Source organism: Salmo trutta, chromosome 17 (assembly GCF_901001165.1).
Source record: "Salmo trutta chromosome 17, fSalTru1.1, whole genome shotgun sequence".
NCBI classification, from domain to species: domain Eukaryota; kingdom Metazoa; phylum Chordata; class Actinopteri; order Salmoniformes; family Salmonidae; genus Salmo; species Salmo trutta.
Genome location: NC_042973.1, coordinates 18690443 through 18713123, shown reverse-complemented (window position 1 = coordinate 18713123; position 22681 = coordinate 18690443). Strand labels below are relative to the sequence as shown.

General features: G+C 44.0%; 1 protein-coding gene across 1 annotated transcript in view; it reads left to right on the top strand.

Moving 5' to 3' along the window:
* ncanb (neurocan b) overlaps nucleotides 1–22681 on the top strand; it is a 245912-nt gene that overhangs the window by 112850 nt on the left and 110381 nt on the right. The window contains exons 6-9 of the mRNA XM_029696021.1: nucleotides 5855–5982; nucleotides 6643–6936; nucleotides 7650–8543; nucleotides 16769–17992. Of these exons, the coding sequence (XP_029551881.1) occupies nucleotides 5855–5982; nucleotides 6643–6936; nucleotides 7650–8543; nucleotides 16769–17992 (2540 nt within the window). The remainder of the gene's footprint in view (nucleotides 1–5854; nucleotides 5983–6642; nucleotides 6937–7649; nucleotides 8544–16768; nucleotides 17993–22681) is intronic.

Below are 22681 nucleotides of genomic sequence, written 5' to 3'. Positions count from 1 at the left end.
GTGTTGGAAAAATTACTTGTGTCATGCACAAAGTAGATGTCCTCACCGACTTGCCAAATCTATAGTTTCTTTGCAAGAAATTTGTGGAGTGGTTGAAAAACGAGTTTTAATGACTCCAACCTAAGTGAATGTAAACTTCCGACTTCAACTGGACATGTACACATGTTATTGAAATACAATAGTTGTATGAATCTCCAGGTAGCTAAAGATAACAAACTAGTTTCAATATTAGCTAGCTAACATTGGACTATAATGGATTTTTGATTCAAGTAATATTACTACACAGATCATAGCTAACTAACAGTACGCTTTAACTTGCAATAAAAATGACTTTCTGACAAAATTAGAAACTTATATCTGAAAATGTAACTAGACTCTTACCCGTATACATGGATGAACGCTTCACGGCAGACTGTAACCATTTAACTACATTTTGTTTGTAGCTACATCTTGTTTGGCCAGCGTTGTGTCAAGTCACACTGACAGTGGCGTGTGCAGAAAGTAGCCCATCACTTTTTCCAACCGATCTGTCGATAGTGCCTGCTAAATTCAGGGCATGAATGTTGTCGAGAAAAGTAGCAAAACGTTTGTAGTTCTCGATGGCTAATGTTATATCTTTCAAAAACGGCAAGGTAGAAAGGACTATCAACACAAACTGAACAGCTCACGTTACAGACAGAAACATACTACATGGCAGGCCAATCCAAACACCTCCCGGCATGTCCAGCCCATCCATTATCTCAGCCAATCATGGCTAGTGGGAAGACTCCTGTCTTTTTCTGTGGCTAAACCAACTAGGCTCGTAATTTAACTATTTATTTGTATTTATGGATGGAAAACAAGTTTGTTATTAAGGCACATGAAAGTTCACATATTCCAGAATGCATTTCTGCCCAAATAAATGCATTTAGCTTAAAAAAACGGTTTACATTCAAATGCCTCTCCTGTGAAGTAGTGACGTGCGACATACACCTAGTTTCCTTAATCAGGTTACAAATTATTAACATGTATGCTCACTCAGCTGTGCCTCACAAGTAATACAACAATCAAGCAACCCAGAAAAGTGCTAAAAATAGCCCATATTAACATATGCAGACTGAGAAACAAGGTCCATGAAGTCAATAACTAAATAATTACTGTTGAAGTAATATGGCTCCAGGTTCATCTGCCTCACCTAAAGCCCATTCTTGTGGGAAGCTGCTATAGACCACCAAGTGCTAACAGTCAGTATCTGGATAATATGTGTGAAATGCTTGATAATGAATGTGATATCAACAGAGAAATATATTTTCTGGGTGATTTAAATATTGACTGGCTCTCATCAAGCTGCCCACTCAAGAAAAAATGTCAAACTGTTACCAGTGCCTGCAACCTGATTCAGGTTGTCAGTCAACCTACCAGGTTATTTACAAACAGCACAGGAATGAAATCATCAACATGTATTGATCACATCTTTACTAATGCTACAGAAATTTGCTTTAAAGCAGTGTCCAAATCCATAAGATGTAGTGATCACAATATAATAGCCATATCTAGGAAAACCAAAGTTCCAAAGACTGGGCCTAATATATAGTGTAATAGGTCATATAATACATTTTGTAGAGATTCATATGTAGATGATGTAAAGAATATTTGCTGGTCTGTGGTGTGTAATGAGGAGCAACCAGACGCTGCACTTGACACATTTATGAAATTGCTTCCAGTTACTAATAAGCACGCACCCATTAAGAAAATGAGGATGAGGAATTTAAAAATTGTATGGTTGAGAGGGATGAGGCAAAAGGTATGGCAAATACGTCTGGCAGCCCAACTGATTGGCAAATGTACTGCAAATTAAGAAAACATGTGACTAAGCTAAATAAAAATAAAAATAAACTGCACTATGAAAAAAATATTAATTATATAAAGAATGACAGTAAAAAGCTTTGGAGCACCTTAAATGACATTTTGGGGAAAAAAGCCAACTCGGCTCCATCATTCATTGAATCAGATGGCTCATTCATCACAAAACCCACTGGTTTTGCCAACTACTTTAATTACTTTTTCATTGGCAAGATAAACAAACTTAGGGATGACATGCCAGCAACAAACGCTGACACTGCACATCCAAGTATATCTGAACAAATTATGAAAGACAAGAATTGTAGTTTTGAATTCCATAAAGTCAGTGTGGAAGAGGTGAAAAAATTATTGTTGTCTATCAACAATGACAAGCCACCGGGGTCAGACAATCTGGATGGAAAATGACTAAGGATAATAGCGGACGATATTGTCACTCCTATTTGCTACATCTTCAATTTAAGTCTACTAGAAAGTGTGTGCCCTCAGGCCTGGAAGGAAGCTAAAGTCATTCCGCTACCCAAGAATAGTAAAGCCCCCTTTACTGGCTCAAATTGACCAAATAGCCTGTAACCAACCCTTAGTAAACTTCTGGAAAAAATTGTGTTTGACCAGATACAATGCAATTTCACAGTAAACAAACTGACAACAGACTTTCAGCACACATATAGAGAAGGACACTCAACAAGCACAGCACTTACACAAATGACTTATGATTGGCTGATGATACAATGATTGTGAAGGCTGTCTTGTTAGACTTCAGTGCAGCTTTTGACATTATCAATCATAGTCTTCTGCTGGAAAAACTGATGTGCTATGGCTTTACATCCCCTGCTATAATGTGGATAAAAAGTTACTTGTCTAACAAAACACAGAGGGTGTTCTTAAATGGAAGCCTCTCAAACATAATCCAGGTAGAAGCAGGAATTCCCCAGGGTAGCTGTTTAGGCCCCTTGCTTTTTTCTATCTTTACTAACGACATGCCACTGGCTTTGAGTAAGGCCAGTGTGTCTATGTATGCGGATGACTCAACACTATACACATCAGCTACTACAGCAACTGAAATGACTGCAACACTTAACAAAGAGCTAGTTAGTTTTGGAATGGGTAGCTAGGAATAAGTTAGTCCTAAATATTTCCAAAACTAAAAGCATTGTATTTGGGACAAATCATTCACTAAACCCTAAACCTCAACTACATCTCATAATGAATAATGTGGAAATTGAGCAAATTGAGGTGACTAAACTGCTTGGAGTTACCCTGGATTGTAAACTGTCATGGTCAAAACATATTGATACAACAGTAGCTAAGATCAGGAAAAGGTCTGTCCATAATAAAGCGCAGCTCTGCATTCTTAACAACACCTTCAACAAGGCAGGTCCTACAGGCCCTGGTTTTGTCGCACCTGGACGACTGTTCAGTAGTGTGGTCAGGTGCCACAAAGAGGGACTTGGGAAAATTGCAGTTGGCTCAGAACAGGGCAGCGCAGCTGGCCCTTAAAAGTACATGGAGTGCTAACATTAATGATATGCATGTCAATCTCTCATGGCTCAAAGTGGAAGAGAGATTGACATCATCATTACTTGTTTTCTTAAGAGGTGTTGACAAGCTGAAGATACCGAGCTGTCTGTTTGAAATACTAGCACACAGCTCGGACACCCATGCGTATCCCACAAGACATGCCACCAGAGGTCTCTACACAGTCCCCAAGTCCAGAACAGACTATGGGAGGCGCACAGTACTACATGGAGCCATGACTACATGGATCTCTATTCCACATCAGGTAACTGATGCAAGCAGTAGAATCAGATTTAAAAGCAGGTACAAATACACCTTATGGAACAGCAGGGACTGTGAAGTAACACAAACATTGGCACAGACACATGCATACACACACATGATAACATACGCACTATACACACACATACACATGGATTTTGTGTTGTAGATATGGTGTAGTGGAGTATGTGCCTGAAGGCACACACTTAGTGTGTTGTGAGTTCTGTAGTGAATGTATTGTAAAGTTTTTAAAATTGTATATCTGCCTTATTTCTGCCGGACCCCAGGAAGAGTAGCTGCTGCCTTGGCCTCAAATGTTGAAATACATATTTTTTAAATGGTCTGAGAAGAACAACAGGAAGAACTACAAGAACAACAATTCAAGCAAAGCCAATATGTGGTGATAATGTTTGGGCCTATAGCCTACTGCACTAACCTCATTATTACAGGACTGTTTTGTGTATAGGTTTATAACCTCTTATGGCTAGGGGGCAGTATTTTCACGGCTGGATAAAAAACGTACCCGATTTAATCTGATTATTAGTCCTGCCCAGAAACTAGAATATGCATATAATTATTAGCTTTGGAGAGAAAACACTCCAAAGTTTCTGAAACTGTTTGAATGGTGTCTGTGAGTATAACAGAACTCCTATGGCAGGCAAAAACCTGAGATGCTTCTGTTCAGGAAGTACCCTGTCTGAACATTTCTTGCCCTTCTTTATTATCTCTATCGTTTACAAAGGATCTCTGCTCTTACGTGACACTTCGCACGTCAACAATGGAGTCTCAGAGCCCGGGAAAAACAGGAATGACGTAATTCAAAGCCCTGGCTGAAGCACACGAGAGCAAAAGCTGAGTGGTCACTCGATGGACTAAGCCTTAGGCGCGTGACCCGCCCCGCCCCCGGCTTTCGTTTTTTCCCTCAGTTTACAGACAGGCAGATTCCCGGTCGGAATATTATCGCTTCTCTACGAGATAAATTGCATAAAAATTGGTTTTAAACAGCGGTTGACATGCTTCGAAGTACGGTAATGGAATATTTATAAATTTTTTGTCATATTTTGCGTCATGCTCGTGGCCGAGATTTAGCGTTGGGATAGTGTCTAGAACGCACGAACAAAACGTCTTGATGGAACATAACGATGGATTATTTGGGACCAAACCTACATTTGTTATTGAAGTAGAAGTCCTGGCAGTGTATTCTGACGAAGAACAAGCAAGGTAAGAACATTTTTCTTATAGGAAATGTGATTTTGGTGAAGGCTAAACTTGCAGGGTGTCTAAATAGCTAGCCCTGTAATGCCGGGCTATGTACTTAGATTATTGCAAAATGTGCTTCATCCGAAAAGCTATTTTAAAATCGGACATATCGAGTGCATAGAGGAGTTCTGTATCTATAATTCTTAAAATAATTGTTATGCTTTTTGTGAACGTTTATCGTGAGTAATTTAGTAAAATCACCGGAAGTGTTCGGTGGGAATGCTAGTTCTGAACGTCACATGCTAATGTAAAAAGCTGGTTTTTGATATCAATATGAACTTGATTGAACAGACATGCATGTATTGTATAACATAATGTCCTAGGTGTGTCATCTGATGAAGATCATAAAAGGTTAGTGCTGCATTTAGCTATGGTTTGGGTTTATGTGACATGATATGCTAGCTTGAAAAATGGCTGTGTGATTATTTCTGGCTGGGTACTCTGCTGACATAATCTAATGTTTTGCTTTCGCTGTAAAGCCTTTTTGAAATCGGACAGTTTGGTTAGATAAAGGAGAGTCTTGTCTTTAAATAGCTGTAAAATAGTCATATGTTTGAAAAGTGTAAGTTTTCGGATTTAGAGGAGTTTGAATTTCGCGCCCCGCCCATCATTGGATATTGGAGCAGACGTTCCGCTAGCGGAACGTGTAGATGTAAGAGGTTTTAAGTCATGTAAAAAACATTTTTTAAGGTAGATCACGGCTTGCATTTTGACTGTGATCTCATTTTGACTGAGAATGTGATCTCGACTCAAAAAGGTTGGTGACCAGTGCTTTAGAGTAATTGCACAGTTGGAGCCCGGATATAAATCAAATAAATGATTTGGCTCCCCTCGTCCCTCTCCCCTCCCTCCCTCGTCCCTCTCCCCTCCCTCCCTCGTCCCTCTCCCCTCCCTCCCTCGTCCCTCTCCCCTCCCTCCCTCGTCCCTCTCCCCTCCCTCCCTCGTCCATCTCCCCTCCCTCTCTCGCTCTCCACAGGTACCCTATCCAGTCACCCAGGCCGGGTTGCTATGGTGACAGGGAGGACTCACCTGGAGTGCGCAACTACGGCAATCGGGCCCCTGACGAGCTGTTTGATGTCTACTGCTTTGCCAAGCAACTGCAAGGTACAATCAGATGTTAGTCATCCATGGCCGTGCAAAGTCCCAGACGCCCCAGGAGCTACGATGCTGAATCAGCCTGACTTAATTCTCCTGTTAGGCAGAGAAAGAGATTCACGTCCTATTACCCCTGGTTGGGAACCACTGATTTAAGCTGTAGCTGGGTGGTGAGTAATACTGCCGTGGCCAGGATCAGGGAAACTGCTACAGGAGGATGGAGTCATATTCACAGCAGGTGCCTTTAAAATAGATCTGGGTCATTTGTTACTGTGCAGAGCCAGACCTGTCAGTTAATAGTTCTACAGGAAGTAGATGAGGTAATTTTATGAGAAGTGTAATTCTTGACACCTTGCAAATGACTGGGCTATCTAGCTGGATAGGATGGATGTTCATTGTCAGGTTCTATGGTTCTGAGTGTTCTTCTGTGAAATGACTCTGCATGACTCATGGGTCATTGCTTCACTGACCTCCTGTTCAATCTTGTCTGTTGACTCTTCTTATATTACATTTCACACCACTCTAACCACCCTCGTACTTTATTCTCATCATATTCCCCTATCTCCCCCGTTACGCCGTACCACTTCACCTCCCATACCTATCTCTCTTTCCCCTCACACTATACCTCATTATACCTCCAATCTCTCCATCTCCATCCCCCTCTCCCAGGTGAGGTGTTCCACTCGTCTGTACCAGAGAAGCTGAGCCTGGCCACAGCCTCTACCCATTGCCACTCTCTGGGAGCCCAGCTGGCCACGGCAGGGCAGCTCTACCAAGCCTGGCAGACTGGCCTGGACCAGTGTGACCCAGGCTGGCTGGCCGACGGCAGTGTGCGCTACCCCATAAACCTTCCCCGACGCAACTGTGGCGGGGATGATCCGGGTGTGCGCACTGTCTACCACAACCCCAACCGCACCGGTTTCCCAGACACCACCACGCGCTTCGATGCCTACTGCTACCGAGGTAACGGCCGGGGTCGCCATCGCCATGGCAACCTTTCTGTTTAATTTCTGTTAATTAGTGCGGGTTGTTTGTCTCATGTATGAATTAATGAATTATCACAGAGGGGATTCGGTGACATTTTGGTCCCTTCTGGGATCTGAAGTCTTCTACTGTAGCAACCAGCTAGAGCCCAGTAGCAGCATTTCCAAGCTCTCGATGCAGACTTAGAGAGAGCCAACGGAGTTATGTACACTGGCTGCAGCCTCAATGTCCTTGCAGTGTCATTCGAAAGTGTTTATAATGCTGCTGGACCACTGGAGATTTGTCTAACTTAGTTTCAAGTTCACTTTGGAGCAATGGTAGGCTCCAGTGTGCTGAGGATTTGATTGTGTTTGTGCAGAGTGTGATCTGCATTAGACTGCATTAGCTCCTCAGAGTGTCATGGAGAATGATTGACAGGTACTAAATTGATACAGACGTAATGAAGTCTTATCTCAGACTTTGCCCTTAAGTAAAGTCACCTAAGGAGAGTGTAGAAACGTCTCTTAATATAATATGTATGCTTTCTTAATTAAAGCGAAACCAAAAACAGAGGTCATCAACATCTAAGAATATGGATGATTCACAGCTTACTGCAAACATGGCAGCTTATTGCAAAGATTAATTTTTAAAAGCCATGCCTAATTGCCAGGAAAGCAAATAGGAATGCTAATATATTTCTCATATAATTCCAGAACGTGAAGCAGGAGTCCAGGCAGCCCAGCCAGTGGGGTTCCTCCAATACAGAGACCCAGAGGCCAATTCCTCAGACACTGAGCCCCAGCACTCTGCCCACTACCTCCAGCCCTCCACCTGGACTGGCATGGCGGACCTGGACAAGGAGGGCATCAGCTCCATCACTGGAGGCAACGAGTCCTCCGAGATCTCTGAGGAGCATGTGGTAATCCACCTCCGGCCAGGGGAGAGTACCCAGGGCTGGGGAGAGGAGAACCAGGAGACCAAGGGGCGATCTAAGACTGGAGACCCTCAAAACCCATCCTCCAGCCCCAATACCAGCACCCTGGGTCTGTCTGTCCTGGAGAGTCTAGAGACCCACGGAGGTTCTGCCCAGGAAGAGGTGGAGGGCGAGGGGGATGAGGAGTGGCGTTTGGGGTCGTCCGACTCCCCTCTGTCCTCCCAGGCCGCTCCAGTGCTCCAGGCTCAGACAGCCAATTACGTTCTCCACAGCTTTGTCAACAACCTGATGAAGCCCTTCAGGTATTGGACAGGCTCTGTGGAGGCCGACACAGAGGCACCTCTCCCAGCCACACCTGCCTCACTGCCCGAGGGGAGAGGAGTACAGGATCAGACAACCCCGGGGTCGGCTGTGGTCACACTCACTGAAGGGAAGCAAAAGCTGGGCAGTAAAGGAAGCACGGAAAATGCTATCATAGAGCATCGGATTCGAGGCTCCTTGCTCAAGACATCCACCAATGGGCTCACCAGCACAGAGGAGGGTCTGCCTGATCAGGATAGAGAGGTGGTCACTTTAGTCCCATTGGGCCCTGTGATCCAGTACACACTCACCCAGCCTGGGAGGAAGGGTCCAAGTATGTCCCTAACCAACCCTCAAGGATCATCGTCTAATGGTAAGAACCATTCGCTGAGTCACAATCCATCCATCAGAGAGGCTATGTGGGTTGGCTGAGTACATCGTGTCTCCTTTCAGTTTAGTTCATTACCTTTTCTCTCTAAAAGTTGTTTTCTTTTTCCGTTCCTATTTGCTCCACCTCAGTGTTTCTTCCAAATCAATGGCTTGTGTTAAATTGAAAATGCGCTGTTTACGAAGGTAGTAAATTGAAAATATGGTTTCTGTGGATGCCAGCTCAGGTCCTTTATTGCTTCAGCTGTAAATAAAGTGAAGGTTTGTTTCAGACTATTAAACACTGTCTCAGGACAATATTTACGCGAGTAATGGAAGTAGAATAGACCAAAAAAAGTTTTTATATAAAAAAAGAAACATTACATTTGGCATTATCAAATTAAATCAAATTGTATTGGTCACATACACATATTTAGCAGATGTTATTGCGGATGTAGTGAAATGCTTGAACAGCCTTCCTCTAGTTGTTTTTCCTAGACACTACTGTATCTTTGTGTTGCAAATGGTTGAATTTCCAGAGTATCAGAACACCACTCGTCACTTTCCTTCTTTGGTTTTCCTAAGGAGAAATTACATTAAGTATATATGCACTTTAGGTGTCTATTCAAATAAAATAAAATACATACGTATTTTTGTCACATATACAATGGGTGTAGACTTTACCATGAAATGCTTACTTATGAGCCCTTCCCAACGATGCAGAGTTAAAAAATAAGAATAAAAAATAAGAATAAAATACACAAGAATGAAGCTAAATACCAGTACCAAATCTGACACATTACACATTTTAGTCATTTAGCAGACACTCTTATCCAGAGCGACTTACAGTAGTGAATGCATACATTTCATACCTTTTTTTCCCCATACTGGCCCCCCGTGGGAATCAAACCCACAACCCTGGTGTTGCAAACACCATACTCTACCAACTGAGCCACACGGGACCTATGCTTCGTAAACAACAGACTAACAGTGAAGTGCTTACTTACAGGTCCTTTACCAATGAAGAGTTAAAGATAAAGAATAGAAATAAAAAATGTAAGTAGTGACACAAGGAAATAATACACAGTGGATAAGGAATAACACTAACGAGTAAAAAAATAACATGGCTATATACAGAGAGTATCAGTAACGAATCGATGTGCAGGTATACCAGGTATTTGAGGTAGATATGTACATAAAGGCAGGGGTAAAGTACATATCTACCTAAAACTGAAATGAAATGCCCGAAAATGAAAATGTCATTTCTAAACTGTTCATCCGATATGTATGAAAATACCTTCAAATTAAAGCTGACAGTCTGCACTTCACCCTCATTGTCATTGTATCCTTTCAAACTCAAAGTGCTAGAGTACAAAACCAAAATAACAAAAGAATGGTCACTGTCCAATGAATTATGATGCTCACTGTATGTACATAAAGGTAGGGGTAAAGTGACTAGGCATCAGGATAGATAATAATAAGGTATTTGAGGTAGATATGTACATAAAGGCAGGGTAAAGTGACTAGGCATCAGGATAGATAATAATAAGGTATTTGAGGTAGATATGTACATAAAGGCAGGGTAAAGTGACCAGGCATCAGGATAGATAATAATAAGGTATTTGAGGTAGATATGTACATGAAGGCAGGGTAAAGTGACTAGGCATCAGGATAGATAATAACAAGGTATTTGAGGTAGAGCTGTACATGAAGGCAGAGTAAAGTGACTAGACATCAGGATAGATAATAATAAGGTATTTGAGGTAGATATGTACATGAAGGCAGGGTAAAGTGACTAGACATCAGGATAGATAATAATAAGGTATTTGAGGTAGATATGTACATAAAGGCAGGGTAAAGTGACTAGGCATCAGGATAGATAATAATAAGGTATTTGAGGTAGATATGTACATGAAGGCAGGGTAAAGTGACCAGGCATCAGTGTGTGGATCTTAGTGATGTGGACACCAAAGAACTTGAAGCTCTCGACCCGTTCCGTTACAGCCCCGTCGATCTAGATGGGGGCGTGCTCTCCCCAGTAGGCCACAATCAGCTCCTTGGTCTTGCTGACGCTGAGGGAGAGGTTGATGTCCTGGCATCACACTGCCAGGTCTCTGACCTCCTCCCTGTAGTAAGTTGTCTCATCGCAGTCGGTGATCAGGCCACCGTCGTGTCGTCAGCAAACTTTATAATGGTGTTGGAGTCGTGCGTGGCCATGCAGTTGTGGGTGAACAGGGATTACAGGAGGAGACTAAGCACACACTGAGGGGCTCCAGTTTTGAGGATCAGCATGGCGGAGGTGTTGTTGCCTACCCTCACCACCTGGGGCTGGCCAATCAGGAAGCCCAGGATTCAGTTGGAGGTGTTCAGTCCCAAGGTCCTGAGTTTGGTGATGCGCTTGGAGGAGACTTTGGTGTTTTAGTCTATGAACAGCATTCTCACATAGTTATTTCCCCTTTTGTCCAGGTGGGAGAGAACAGTGAGAAGTGCAATTGAGATTGCGTCATCTGTGGATCTGTCGGGGCAGTACGCAAATTGGAGTGGGTTGATGTGTGTCATGACCAGCCTTCCAAAGAGCTTCATAATTACAGATGTGAGTGCTATGTGACAATAGTAGTTACACCAGCAGCACACCACCCTGCATCCCACTGCTGGGCTGCCTCTGAAGCTAAGTACGGTTGGTCCTAGTTGGTCCCTGGATGAGAAACCAGATGTTCCTGGAAGTAGTGTTGGAGGGCCAGTAGGAGGCACTCTTTCCTCTGGTCTATAAAAAAATATTGCAGTGATTGGGGACATTGCCCTGTGTAGGGTGCTGTCTTTTGGATGGGACGTTAAACAGGTGTCCTGACTCTCTGTGGTCACTAAAGATCCCATGGCACTTACCGTAAGATTAGGGGTGTTAACCCTGGTGTCCTGGCTAAATTCTCAATCTGGCCCTCATGGCCACCTAATCATCCCTAGCTTCCAATTGGCTCCTTCATCCCCCTTCCTCTCCCATGTAACTATTCCCCAGGTTGTTGCTCTAAATAACAATGTGTTCTCAGTCAACTTACCTGTAAAAATACGAGTTAAATAAATAAAACAAAGCAATTTAGGCAGGTTATCTTGGATTTCTGGATAACAGCGACAGTGGTTGTCAGCTTGAAACATATTGGGATTACACACTGGGAATGAAGAGATTGAAAATGCCTGTGAAGCCCAGTGGTCTTGCTAGTGTTTAAAAGTCTTACTCACAAAGGCCACGGAGAGCGATCTCACACAGTCATCCAGAACAACAGGGGCTTTCATGCAAGACTCATGAAACAAAGGAATAGGGTCCGGTGTGAACAAGGGAACAGCTGAGTTGGAGTTGAAGTAAGAGTTGAAGTCAAAAGCTAGGTTAGTAACTGTTGATCTGATGTTCAACAGTTATTGGCGGTCATAGGAGATAATAGTATGAACTTTCTGTACAAAAAAAGTTAAGATTAAAAAAAATCACTAAATAACAAAGTCGGGTTGGAGCTTGTGAGATGTCGACCTTCTCTGTCGGCGCAATCTTTCATTTTAGGTCCAGAGCCATCACTAAGCCAGCTTCCAGCAGTGCAAAGAGGAAAAGGAAAGTAGAGAATGAGGCCGGCCAAAGCAAAAACTCAGAGAGCCAGAGTCAGTGCTGCAGTGATGTGTTTGTCTCACCGGTGTGAATACATAGAACTCAGTTGATCTGTGTGTGTGTGAGCACACGTGTGTGTGTGTGTCTCTGTGTGTTATGTCTACATCAGTGCATGTGTGTGTGAGCACGTGTGTGTGTGTGTGTGTGTGTGTGTGTGTGTGTGTGTGTGTGTGTGAGAGAGAGAACGCGTGTGTGTGTGTGTGTGTCTCTGTGTGTTATGTCTACATCAGTGCGTGTGTGTGTGCGTGTTCATGTCTACTTCTGTGTCTGTGGCTCAAGGACCTGGGATTTTGAGCTAGCATCCAAACCCCAGTTAATTCTCCACAGAGCTGAGCTAGGCGTGTGGGTCGGAAAGGTCATCTTATTGGGCTATTCCCTGCATGAAAGCCCTGCGACTTCAAACCACAATCAATTCCTGTGATTCCTCTCCTGTTTGAAGGAGGGACAAACAGGCAACCAGGCAACGTTTCATCTTACGGCCACCACTTACACAGCTATACACATCTTACGGCCACCACTTATACAGCTATACACATCTTACGGCCACCACTTACACAGCTATACACATCTTACGGCCACCGCTTACACAGCTATACACATCATACGGCCACCACTTACACAGCTATACACATCTTACGGCCACCGCCTACACAGCTATACACATCTTACGGCCACCGCTTACACAGCTATACACATCATACGGCCACCACTTACACAGCTATACACATCTTACGGCCACCGCTTACACAGCTATACACATCATACGGCCACCACTTACACAGCTATACACATCTTACGGCCACCGCTTACACAGCTATACACATCTTACGGCCACCACTTACACAGCTATACACATCTTACGGCCACCACTTACACAGCTATACACATCTTACGGCCACCACTTACACAGCTATACACATCTTACGGCCACCTCTTACACAGCTATACACATCTTACGGCCACCGCTTACACAGCTATACACATCATACGGCCACCACTTACACAGCTATACACATCTTACGGCCACCGCTTACACAGCTATACACATCTTACGGCCACCGCTTACACAGCTATACACATCTTACGGCCACCGCTTACACAGCTATACACATCTTACGGCCACCGCTTACACAGCTATACACATCTTACGGCCACCATTTACAAAGCTATACACATCATACGGCCACCACTTACACAGCTATACACATCATACGGCCACCACTTACACAGCTATACACATATTACGGCCACCACTTACACAGCTATACACATCTTACGGCCACCACTTACACAGCTATACACATCATACGGCCACCACTTACACAGCTATACACATATTACGGCCACCACTTACACAGCTATACACATATTACGGCCACCACTTACACAGCTATACACATCTCACGGCCACCACTTACACAGCTATACACATCTCACGGCCACCACTTACACAGCTATACACAGCCACCAGAGCTAAGGAGAGAATAGAGAGAGAAATCTAAAGTCTCGCACAGAGGTGTTTAAATAAGTTCAGTGAATGTAGGGCTCCTTCTATGGCCTGGGCTTCATTAGATATAAAAACTGTTGCTATCCTCCCTGAAACCAAAACTCCAAACCCAAGGCATTAATGTTTTACACTGGGTGAAAATCTAGCTTTAGTCTGCGTACATTATTCTCAGCCTCTTTCCAATTAATGCAGGGCTGGCTCGGTGTTCCTTGCCTTGCTCGCCAGCATTCACGTCTCCCCCAATTACGACGGCCCTGGGTGAGCGTAGGCGGTCATTATCACCATGGCGATGATGAGCGGATGGAAAACGCGAAGGATGAAAAAGAAGAGAGGAGAGAGGAGGATGCATTTGGAAGGGGCTTTTGAGATGTTTTTTATTAAATTTTTTTTACAGGAAGTTGTTGAATTAATGTTTCCTCTTAAAGTGGCATCACTCGCCAGATATAAACTATGTTATCGAGTGCCGCAGGCTGTTGCTTGCTCTAGGTAATCTACATTATCGATGCTGCCATTTTTATTTTTATGATTGTCAGGAAAAATATTGCATGTGAATTTTGACACCCCAATCAAAGAAATGCATGTTTCCCCATTTCCCCACACAGTCTTAGCAAAGCATCGTGGGAATAAACATGATTCACATGACACACAATAACTTTTCCCAGTCGTCTTTATTAGATGCCATATCTTACAACAGTATAGTACTGAGGATGTGTGTGTGCTAGCTTGCGTGTGTGTGTGTGTGTGTGTGTCTGTGTGTGTGTGCTAGCTTGCGTGTGTGTGTGTGTGTGCGTGTGTGTGCGTGTGTGTGCGTGTGTGTGTGTTTGTGTGTGTGTGTGTGTGTGTGTGTGTGTGTTTGTTAGATGCCGTATCTTATAACAGAAATGCTGAGGCTGCACTAGTACACTGTGTCCTGGGGAGGCTTCAACTCCTCTCTCATTATGCTGTGTGACTGGAGGGTTCGACTCCGCTTGTTTCCCCAGAAAGAGACATATCCAGCTGATTTACAGCACCGCTGTCACTGAAAACACACAATGGAGCACATCATTGACTTGCCTTGATTTAGTCATTTGTGGGCAGTTTATCACGGTATGACGACATTTGTTTTGCAGGATTTGTATGTGTTGACTTTAAGCTAAAACTCACAACAAAAGATATCAACGCCCATCGAAATACTAGGCCGCGCATGAAATATTTGTATTTCTTATATCAGCCATTAGAATAGATAATTAGACTTGATTAATTAGTTGAACCACTCAATATCTCATCACTATGTGAAGGCAAAGTGGTTAATTAGCTATTCACATTATTAATTGGACAATTACACCATCTACAGCTCCTATGTAAATGAACCTGTGCTCACATACTGCAGCACATAGGGGGTGGAGGCAACATGCAAATCCCTGAATCATTTAGTATTGATTTAATATTTCAAATGTGGACATACAGTATTTGTCTATGTTTCTCCCCACAGTAATTAGTTGTATTATGTAGTACAGCCAGAGGCCCTGCTGTGGTTCTTTGCACACCAGAGAGTTAGCTATGCTTTGCTGTGTAGAGCTACAGTAGAACTCTAGCCCAATATGCCTAATATGGTAATACTATGAGAAGATTCCCCACTAAAAACCACCCCACATCTAGTCTGAATTATTAATTGTGTAGATACACTATGGTTTAGTATATTACCTAGAAGCACAGGAGGCTGGTGAGAGGAAGACAGCTCATAATAATGGCTGGGATGGAAACCACATGTGTGATACTATTCCATTCATTCAGTTCCAGCAATTACCACAAGCCCGTCCTCCTCAATTAAGGTACAAACAGCGTGTGCTAGAAGGAGCATAGCGGTGCGCTTAATCTGAATAATCAAGGGTGTAGATATGCAGTAGTTCAGTACAGTAAGTCAACGAAGGATGGTGTTTAAAAAAAAGCTTTACTATCTTACACTTGGTCAGTTTTAGCCCAGGAATGTGTTGATTGTAGTTTGGTGTCTGGTCTGGGAAAGTCAAATCAAATCTAATCAAATTTCATTTGTCACATGCGCTGAATACAACAGGTGTTGTGTCTCAGTTGGTAGAGCATGGTGAGTGCAACGCCAGCATGGTGTGTGCAACGCCAGGGTTGTGGGTTCGATTCCCACGGGGGGCCAGTACAATTTTTTTTTTTTTAAATGCATGAAATGAAAATGAAATGTATGAAATGTATGTATTCACTACTGTAAGTCGCTCTGGATAAGAGCGTCTGCTAAATGACTAAAATGTAAATGTGTAGACCTTACCGTGAAATTATTACTTACAAGCCCCTAACCAACAATGCAGTTCAAGAAATAGAGTTAAGAAAATATTTACTAAATAAACTAAAGTGAAAAAATTATTAAAAAGTAACACAAGAAAATTACATAACAATAACAAGGCTATATACAGGGTGTACCGGTACCGAATCAATGTGCGGGGGTACAAGTCAGTCGAGGTAATTTGTAAAGTGACTATGCATAGATAATAAACAGCGAGTAGCAACAGTGTAAAAATGATAGTTTCTATGGAATGAGAAAAGTGTGAAATTGCCTTACCAGATCCTCTTTTTGTGTGTATGTTGGGCCTGATATGCAGTGTGGGTCTGCTACTGTGCTTTGTACTGGAATATAAAGAGGCTGCACCATTATTGGAATGACGGCAGTAATACAAATTAATAAATATTTTAGCAGATTTAGCAAAAAATACATAAATAAAATTGTTGCTGTGAATGAGGGTTCGCCTCCAGTATACAAATAAATAACCAGCCTTGCTGCGGCGCAACACAACAACCAATCACCATTTAAAGTCTTACTTACACTCCATTCCTGTTTGCATATTAAACCCAATTAACTATGTTTTACATCTGGGTATAGATACTGTATCTGAATGGATAAATAAAATAAAAAGGCAAATAGATAATGAAACTATGGATTTGAATTAAATATAATGACTGCTGCACTGGAGGCAGTGTGTTATGATTGCTAATTAAACACGCATTTAATTACAATCATTCAAACTATTTCCCTCCCATGCTATGTTAATGAATGTGTGTTGTCACTCTGCAGGATTCACATCAGTGGGACCCGATGTGAGTAGCAAGGCCGTGGAGGCTGTGAATGGATCAGGAGGCCCCCTCCAGGGCATTCGGGGTGGGTTGGCTTCATCCCCAGGGACCCCGGCAACATACCCAGGCAGCCAGCTGAGATGGGCCCTGAAGGCCATGAAGGGCTCCAAGCTGGAGGCCCCGGGACTGGGACACGTGGCCTACATGGGGAAGGATTCCACCTGGGAACCCATGGAGGCCAAAGCGGGGCCCCTAGAGGTCATGGCCCTGCCTACCAACCCAGAGAGCTACTCTGGTGAGGGGAGAGATCAGGATGAGGACCGCAGCATTCCCCAATCCATCCTGGAGAGAGAGGACAAAGAGACAGAGGCAGAGGGAAGCGGGAGAGGAGGGAACGACTTTCCAGGTGGCATTGGATTGAACGGTGACACGAACCCAGGCAGCGGTGCCAGCGGCAGCATAAAGCCTCTTCTGTCTGCATTGAAACCCACCCAGACCCAGAGCCAGAACCAGACTCTGGCAGAACCCACCACTATGTCTCAGTGGCAGCTAGTGGACCAGCCCACCACCTCATCTACTGCTGCCTCTGCTGCTGGCTCCAGCCGGGGCCCGGGGGGAACCGCTGAGGAGGCCAGGGGAGAGATTGTCTATGTCCGACACCCTACTGAGAAACTCCTTCCAACCACCTCCAGTAAGAAAGATGGCTTCCCCCCTGTGATCAGAAAGCAGAGCCTGAATACAGCCAGGGTGACTGAGAGACAACGAAGCCCAAATGAGGCCACCACACCTGGGTTCACCTCCAGACCTGCAGCTTCTATGGAGCCCCTGACAACCATCAAAACTTCCACAGCAAACAACCAGAGAAAAGGCTCCAGTGATTCTACCTCTACCAAGGAGCCACCCATCTCCATTGCACGGGTTCCAGTAGAGAGAGAGGAGACAGCTAGTACCACATCTCTGACCAGAGATGGACCACAAACAACTGCAGCTTTGACTCAGCTGACCACGACGTTGTCCTTTCTGAAGGGCAGCGACCATGAGGAAGAGTCCAGGTTAGCTGTTTCAAAACCATTCGTGGTGGGAAAAGGATGGAAGCCGTTGGGAGGGATGAATCCCATGTCTAAGGAGGACAAAACCCCTGTGACCACAGAGAAGACAGAGAAGAGAGAGAAGACCACCTTTGGTGTCGTTGTGCCCAGCTGGGGCTTTGGCATCAACCCTTCAGGTATCTTTCCTTTTCTATTTTATTGTCACCATTAGCCTATATCTAATCCTACTGTGTAATCATATAATCCATTACTCCTCTAAACCATAGGAGGGGAGCTGAGGCCCCATGATCAATTTAATTCATGATGCAGCAGATGCTCTTTGTCTCACTCTCTTCCCGTCTCTCTCGCTCTCTCTCGCTCTCTCTCTCTCTCTCTTCCCGTTTCTCTCTCTCTCTCGCTCGCGCTCTCGCTCGCTCTCGCTCTCTCTTTCTCTTTCTCTCTCTCTATACACTGATTATACCAAACATTAGGAACATCTTCCTAATATTGAGTTGTACCCCCCCTTTTGCCCTCAGAACAGCCTCAATTCGTCATGGCATGGGCTCTACAAGGTGTTGAAAGCATTCCACAGGCATTCCACATGTTGACTCCCATGGGTCCCACAGTTGTGTCAAGTTGGCTGGATGTCCTTTGGATGGTGGACCATTCTTGATACACATGGAAAACTGTTGAGTGTGAAAAACACAGCAGTATTGCAGTTCTTGACTCAAACCGGAGCGCCTGGCACCCACTACCATACCCCGTTCAAAGACACTTACATCTTTCGCCTTGCCCATTCACCTTTTGAATGGCACATATGTAACAGTGTAGGTTCTGTCCCTCTCTTTGCCCCAACCTGGGCTCGAACCAGGGACCCTTGCACACATCAACAACAGTCACCCACGAAGCATCGTTACCCATTGCGCCACAAAAGCTGCAGCCCTTGCAACGCAAGGGGAAACCCTACTTCAAGTCTCAGAGCAGTCACTCGCTGATTGAAATGCTATTAGCGCGCACCACCGCTAACTAACTAGCCATTTCACATCGGTTACACATATACACAATCCATGTTTCAGTTGTCTCAAATCTTAAACATCCTTCTTTAACCTGTCTCCTCCCCTTCATCTACAGTGATTGAAGATGATTTAACAAGTGACATCAATAAGGGATCATAGCTTTCACCTGGATTCACCTGGTCAGTCTGTGTAATGGAAAGAGCAGGTGTTCATAATGTTTTATACACTTATTATATATTCCTCTCCACCGTCTTCCTCTCTTTTGGACCTCAGAGAGTGCTTCTGTAAACAAAGAGGGACTGTGAATTGGTTGACTGGAAGCAGCCTTAGTGTAGTAATTAGAGGGTCTTGGTTAGTTAGACAGGCTGTGAGAGGCTGAGATCTTAGGCCCCGGCAAATCAATGTTGACGGAAGCTAGAAGAGCTGTAATTGACTCTCTCTCCCGCTGTCTCTCGCAGAGCGAAGCCCTTCGTCCAAGTTCATAATGATACAGCATGTGTACAGACTTGAGCTGCTCGCCCTCTCTAACTTGTTCACATTAATTCACCCTGATGGGAATGGGTTTTAAGCCTCAACCATATATTTTTGAAGATAACATCCTTGGTTGAGGAGTTTGGTCTCTTGGCCTCGTTTGAAATCCACACAGTAGGGCTGACTCACTGCTTAGAAAGCTCTCGTGAAATATTTAGTGCCTATTTCAGTGGAAAGTTAACGTCTGGTAAAGGAACACTGATGTCCCATGTAGAATATATGACTATGAACGAATGATGTGATGCTGACATCTGGTAGCTGCATACCTTGGAATGCCTCAAACATCTTTTATCACTACTGTATGTAGTCATTGGTGTTCTAACCACATCCAGCAGGTAAATATGAGGGTAGATCAAATCAAATCGCATTTTATTGGTCACATGCACATATTTAGCAGATGTTATTGCGAGTGTAGCAAAATACTTGTGTTCCTAGCTCCAACAGTGCAGTAGTATCTAACAATTCACAACAATACACACAAATCGAAAGTAAAAGAATGGAATTAAGAAACATATAAATATTAGGACAAGCAATGTCAGAGTAGCATGGACTAAAATACAGTAGAATAAGGTATATACATATGAGATGAGTAAAGCAGCATGTAAACATTATTAAAGTGACTAGTGTTCCATTATTAAGTGGTCAGTGATTCCATGTCTATATCATGACACAAGGCGAGACCCAGATGTAGACACGGGAGGCAGATGGTTGGAGTCTTACAATATTTATTAATCCAATAGGGGAAGGCAAGAGAATGGTCGTGGACAGGCAAAAGGGTCAAAACCAGTTCAGAGTCCAAAAGGTACCAAAGGGCAGGCAGAATCAAGGTCAGGGCAGGCAGGATGATCAGGCAGGTGGGAAAGTAGTCCAGAGTCAGGCAGGGGTCAAAACTGGGAAGACTATCAAAAGAGAATAGCAAAAGGAGCACGGGAAAAACACACTGGTTGACTTGACTAACATACAAGACGAACTGGCACAGAGAGACAGGAAACACAGGGATAAATACACTGGGAAAAACAGGTGAAACAGATCAGGGCGTGACAGTCTATGTATATAGGGCTACAGCCTCTAAGATGCAGGGTTGAGTAACCGGGTGGTAGCCGGCTAGTGATGGATATTTAACAGTCTGATGGCCTTGAGATAGAAGCTGTTTTTCAGTCTCTCGGTCCCAGCTTTGATGTACCTGTACTGACCTTGCCTTCTAGATGATAGCGGGGTGAACAGGCCGTGGCTCGGGCGGTTGATGTCCTTGATGATCTTTTTGGCCTTCCTGTGACATTGGGTGCTGTAGGTGTCCTGGAGGGCAGGCAGTGTGCCCCCGGTGATGTGTTGGGCAGACCGCACCACCCTCTGGAGAGCCCTGCGGTTGTGGGCGGTGCAGTTGCAGTACCAGGCGGTGATACAGCCCGACAGGATGCGCTCAATGGTGCATCTGTAAGGGTTTTAGGGGCCAAGCCAAATTTCTTCAGCCTCCTGAGGTTGAAGGTTCACTGGGAGGGTGTACCATTTCAGATTGTCAGTGATGTGTATGCTGAGGAACTTGAAGCTTTTGACCTTCTACCTTCTCCACTGCGGTCCTGTCGATGTGGATAGGGGCGTGCTCCCTCTGCTGTTTCCTGAAGTCTACGATCAGCTCATTCTTTTTGTTGACGTTGAGGGAGAGGTTATTTTCCTGGAACCGCTCCGCCAGGGGCCTCACCTCCTCCCTGTAGGCTGGGAGGAGGTGAGTCAGGAAGTCCAAGACCCAGTTGCACAAGGCGGGGTTCAGAGAGGACAAACACTAAGAGAGGACAAACACTGCCCCCCCTCTCTACACCCTGGGCATGGTACAAACATTATTGCGCCCGTCAGGAAGTCCAAGACCCAGTTGCACAGGGCGGGGTTCAGACCTGCCCCTTTATTTATTTATTTATTTATTTCCACCTTTATTTAACTAGGCAAGTCAGTTAAGAACAAATTCTAATGTACAATGACGGCCTACCAAAAGGCAAAAGACCTCCTGCGGGGACAGGGGATTAAAAAATAAAAATAACATAAATATAGAACAAAACACACATCACAACAAGAGAGACAACACAACACTACAGAAAGAGAGACAACAACATAGCGAGGCAGCAACACATGACAACACAGCATGGTAGAAACACAACATGACAACAACATGGTAGTAACACAATGTGGTAGCAGCTCAAAACATGGTACAAACATTATTGGGCACAGACAACAGCACAAAGGGCAAGAAGGTAGAGACAACAATACATCACGAGAAGCAGCCACAACTGTCAGTAAGAGTGTCCATGATTGAGTTTTTGAATGAAGAGATGGAGATAAAACTGTCTAGTTTGAGTGTTTGTTGCAGCTCGTTCCAGTCGCTAGCTGCAGTGATGGAGGGTACTATGGTGTTGAAGGCTGAGCTATAGTCAATGAGCAGCATTCTTAGATAGGTATTCCTCTAGTCCAGATGGGATAGGGCAGTGCAATGGTGATTGCATCGTCTGTGGATCTATTGGGGCGGTAAGGAAATTGAAGTGGGTCTAGGGTGTCAGGTAAGGTAGAGGTGATATGATGCTTAACTAGCCTCTCAAAGCGCTTCATGATGACAGAAGTGAGTGCCCAGGGTGTAGAGAGGGGGGCAGTGTTTGTCCTCTCTTAATGCCTGTCTTAATAATCCTCTTTAATCAATGGTCATCTACTGCAGTAACACAGTCCCCAGAACCCAACAATACAGACCAAATCTGTCCTCTCTCTCTCTCTTAGCTGTCATCAAGGCAAAGAGTGTCTACTTTGAAGAATTTAAAATATAAAACACTTTTTTGGTTACTACATGATTCCGTATGTGTTATTTCATAGTTTTGATGTGTTCACTATTATTCTACAATGTAGAAAAGATAAAAAATAAAGAAAAACTTTTGACTGGTACTGTATATATATATATATATATATAGATAGATAGATAGATAGATAGATATCAGTATAGTGTAGTGTTGTAGTGTGCTGGTTTCAGCCCCCTCCCCTTTAACTAACCATGTATCACATTGGGACGAGACCAGCTTTATGTCAACTTATGTTCTACTTCCTCACCTCTTCTCCATCTCCCTGCCTCACATTTCCTCCAGATGGACCCACATAGGCCAAGCTCCCGATGGGATAAACATGCAGAATCACATATGTGTAGTCCGTGAGCCCTAGGCCCACACATGTACACCTACACACGCGCACACACGCACGCAGCACACACACTGAAATCAGGACAGGTTGATTCTCCAGAGAAGGGGGTTTTGGCACTATGTAGGCCTACTGTAAACATGGATACATTTCATTGGAATTTATCTTTAATTA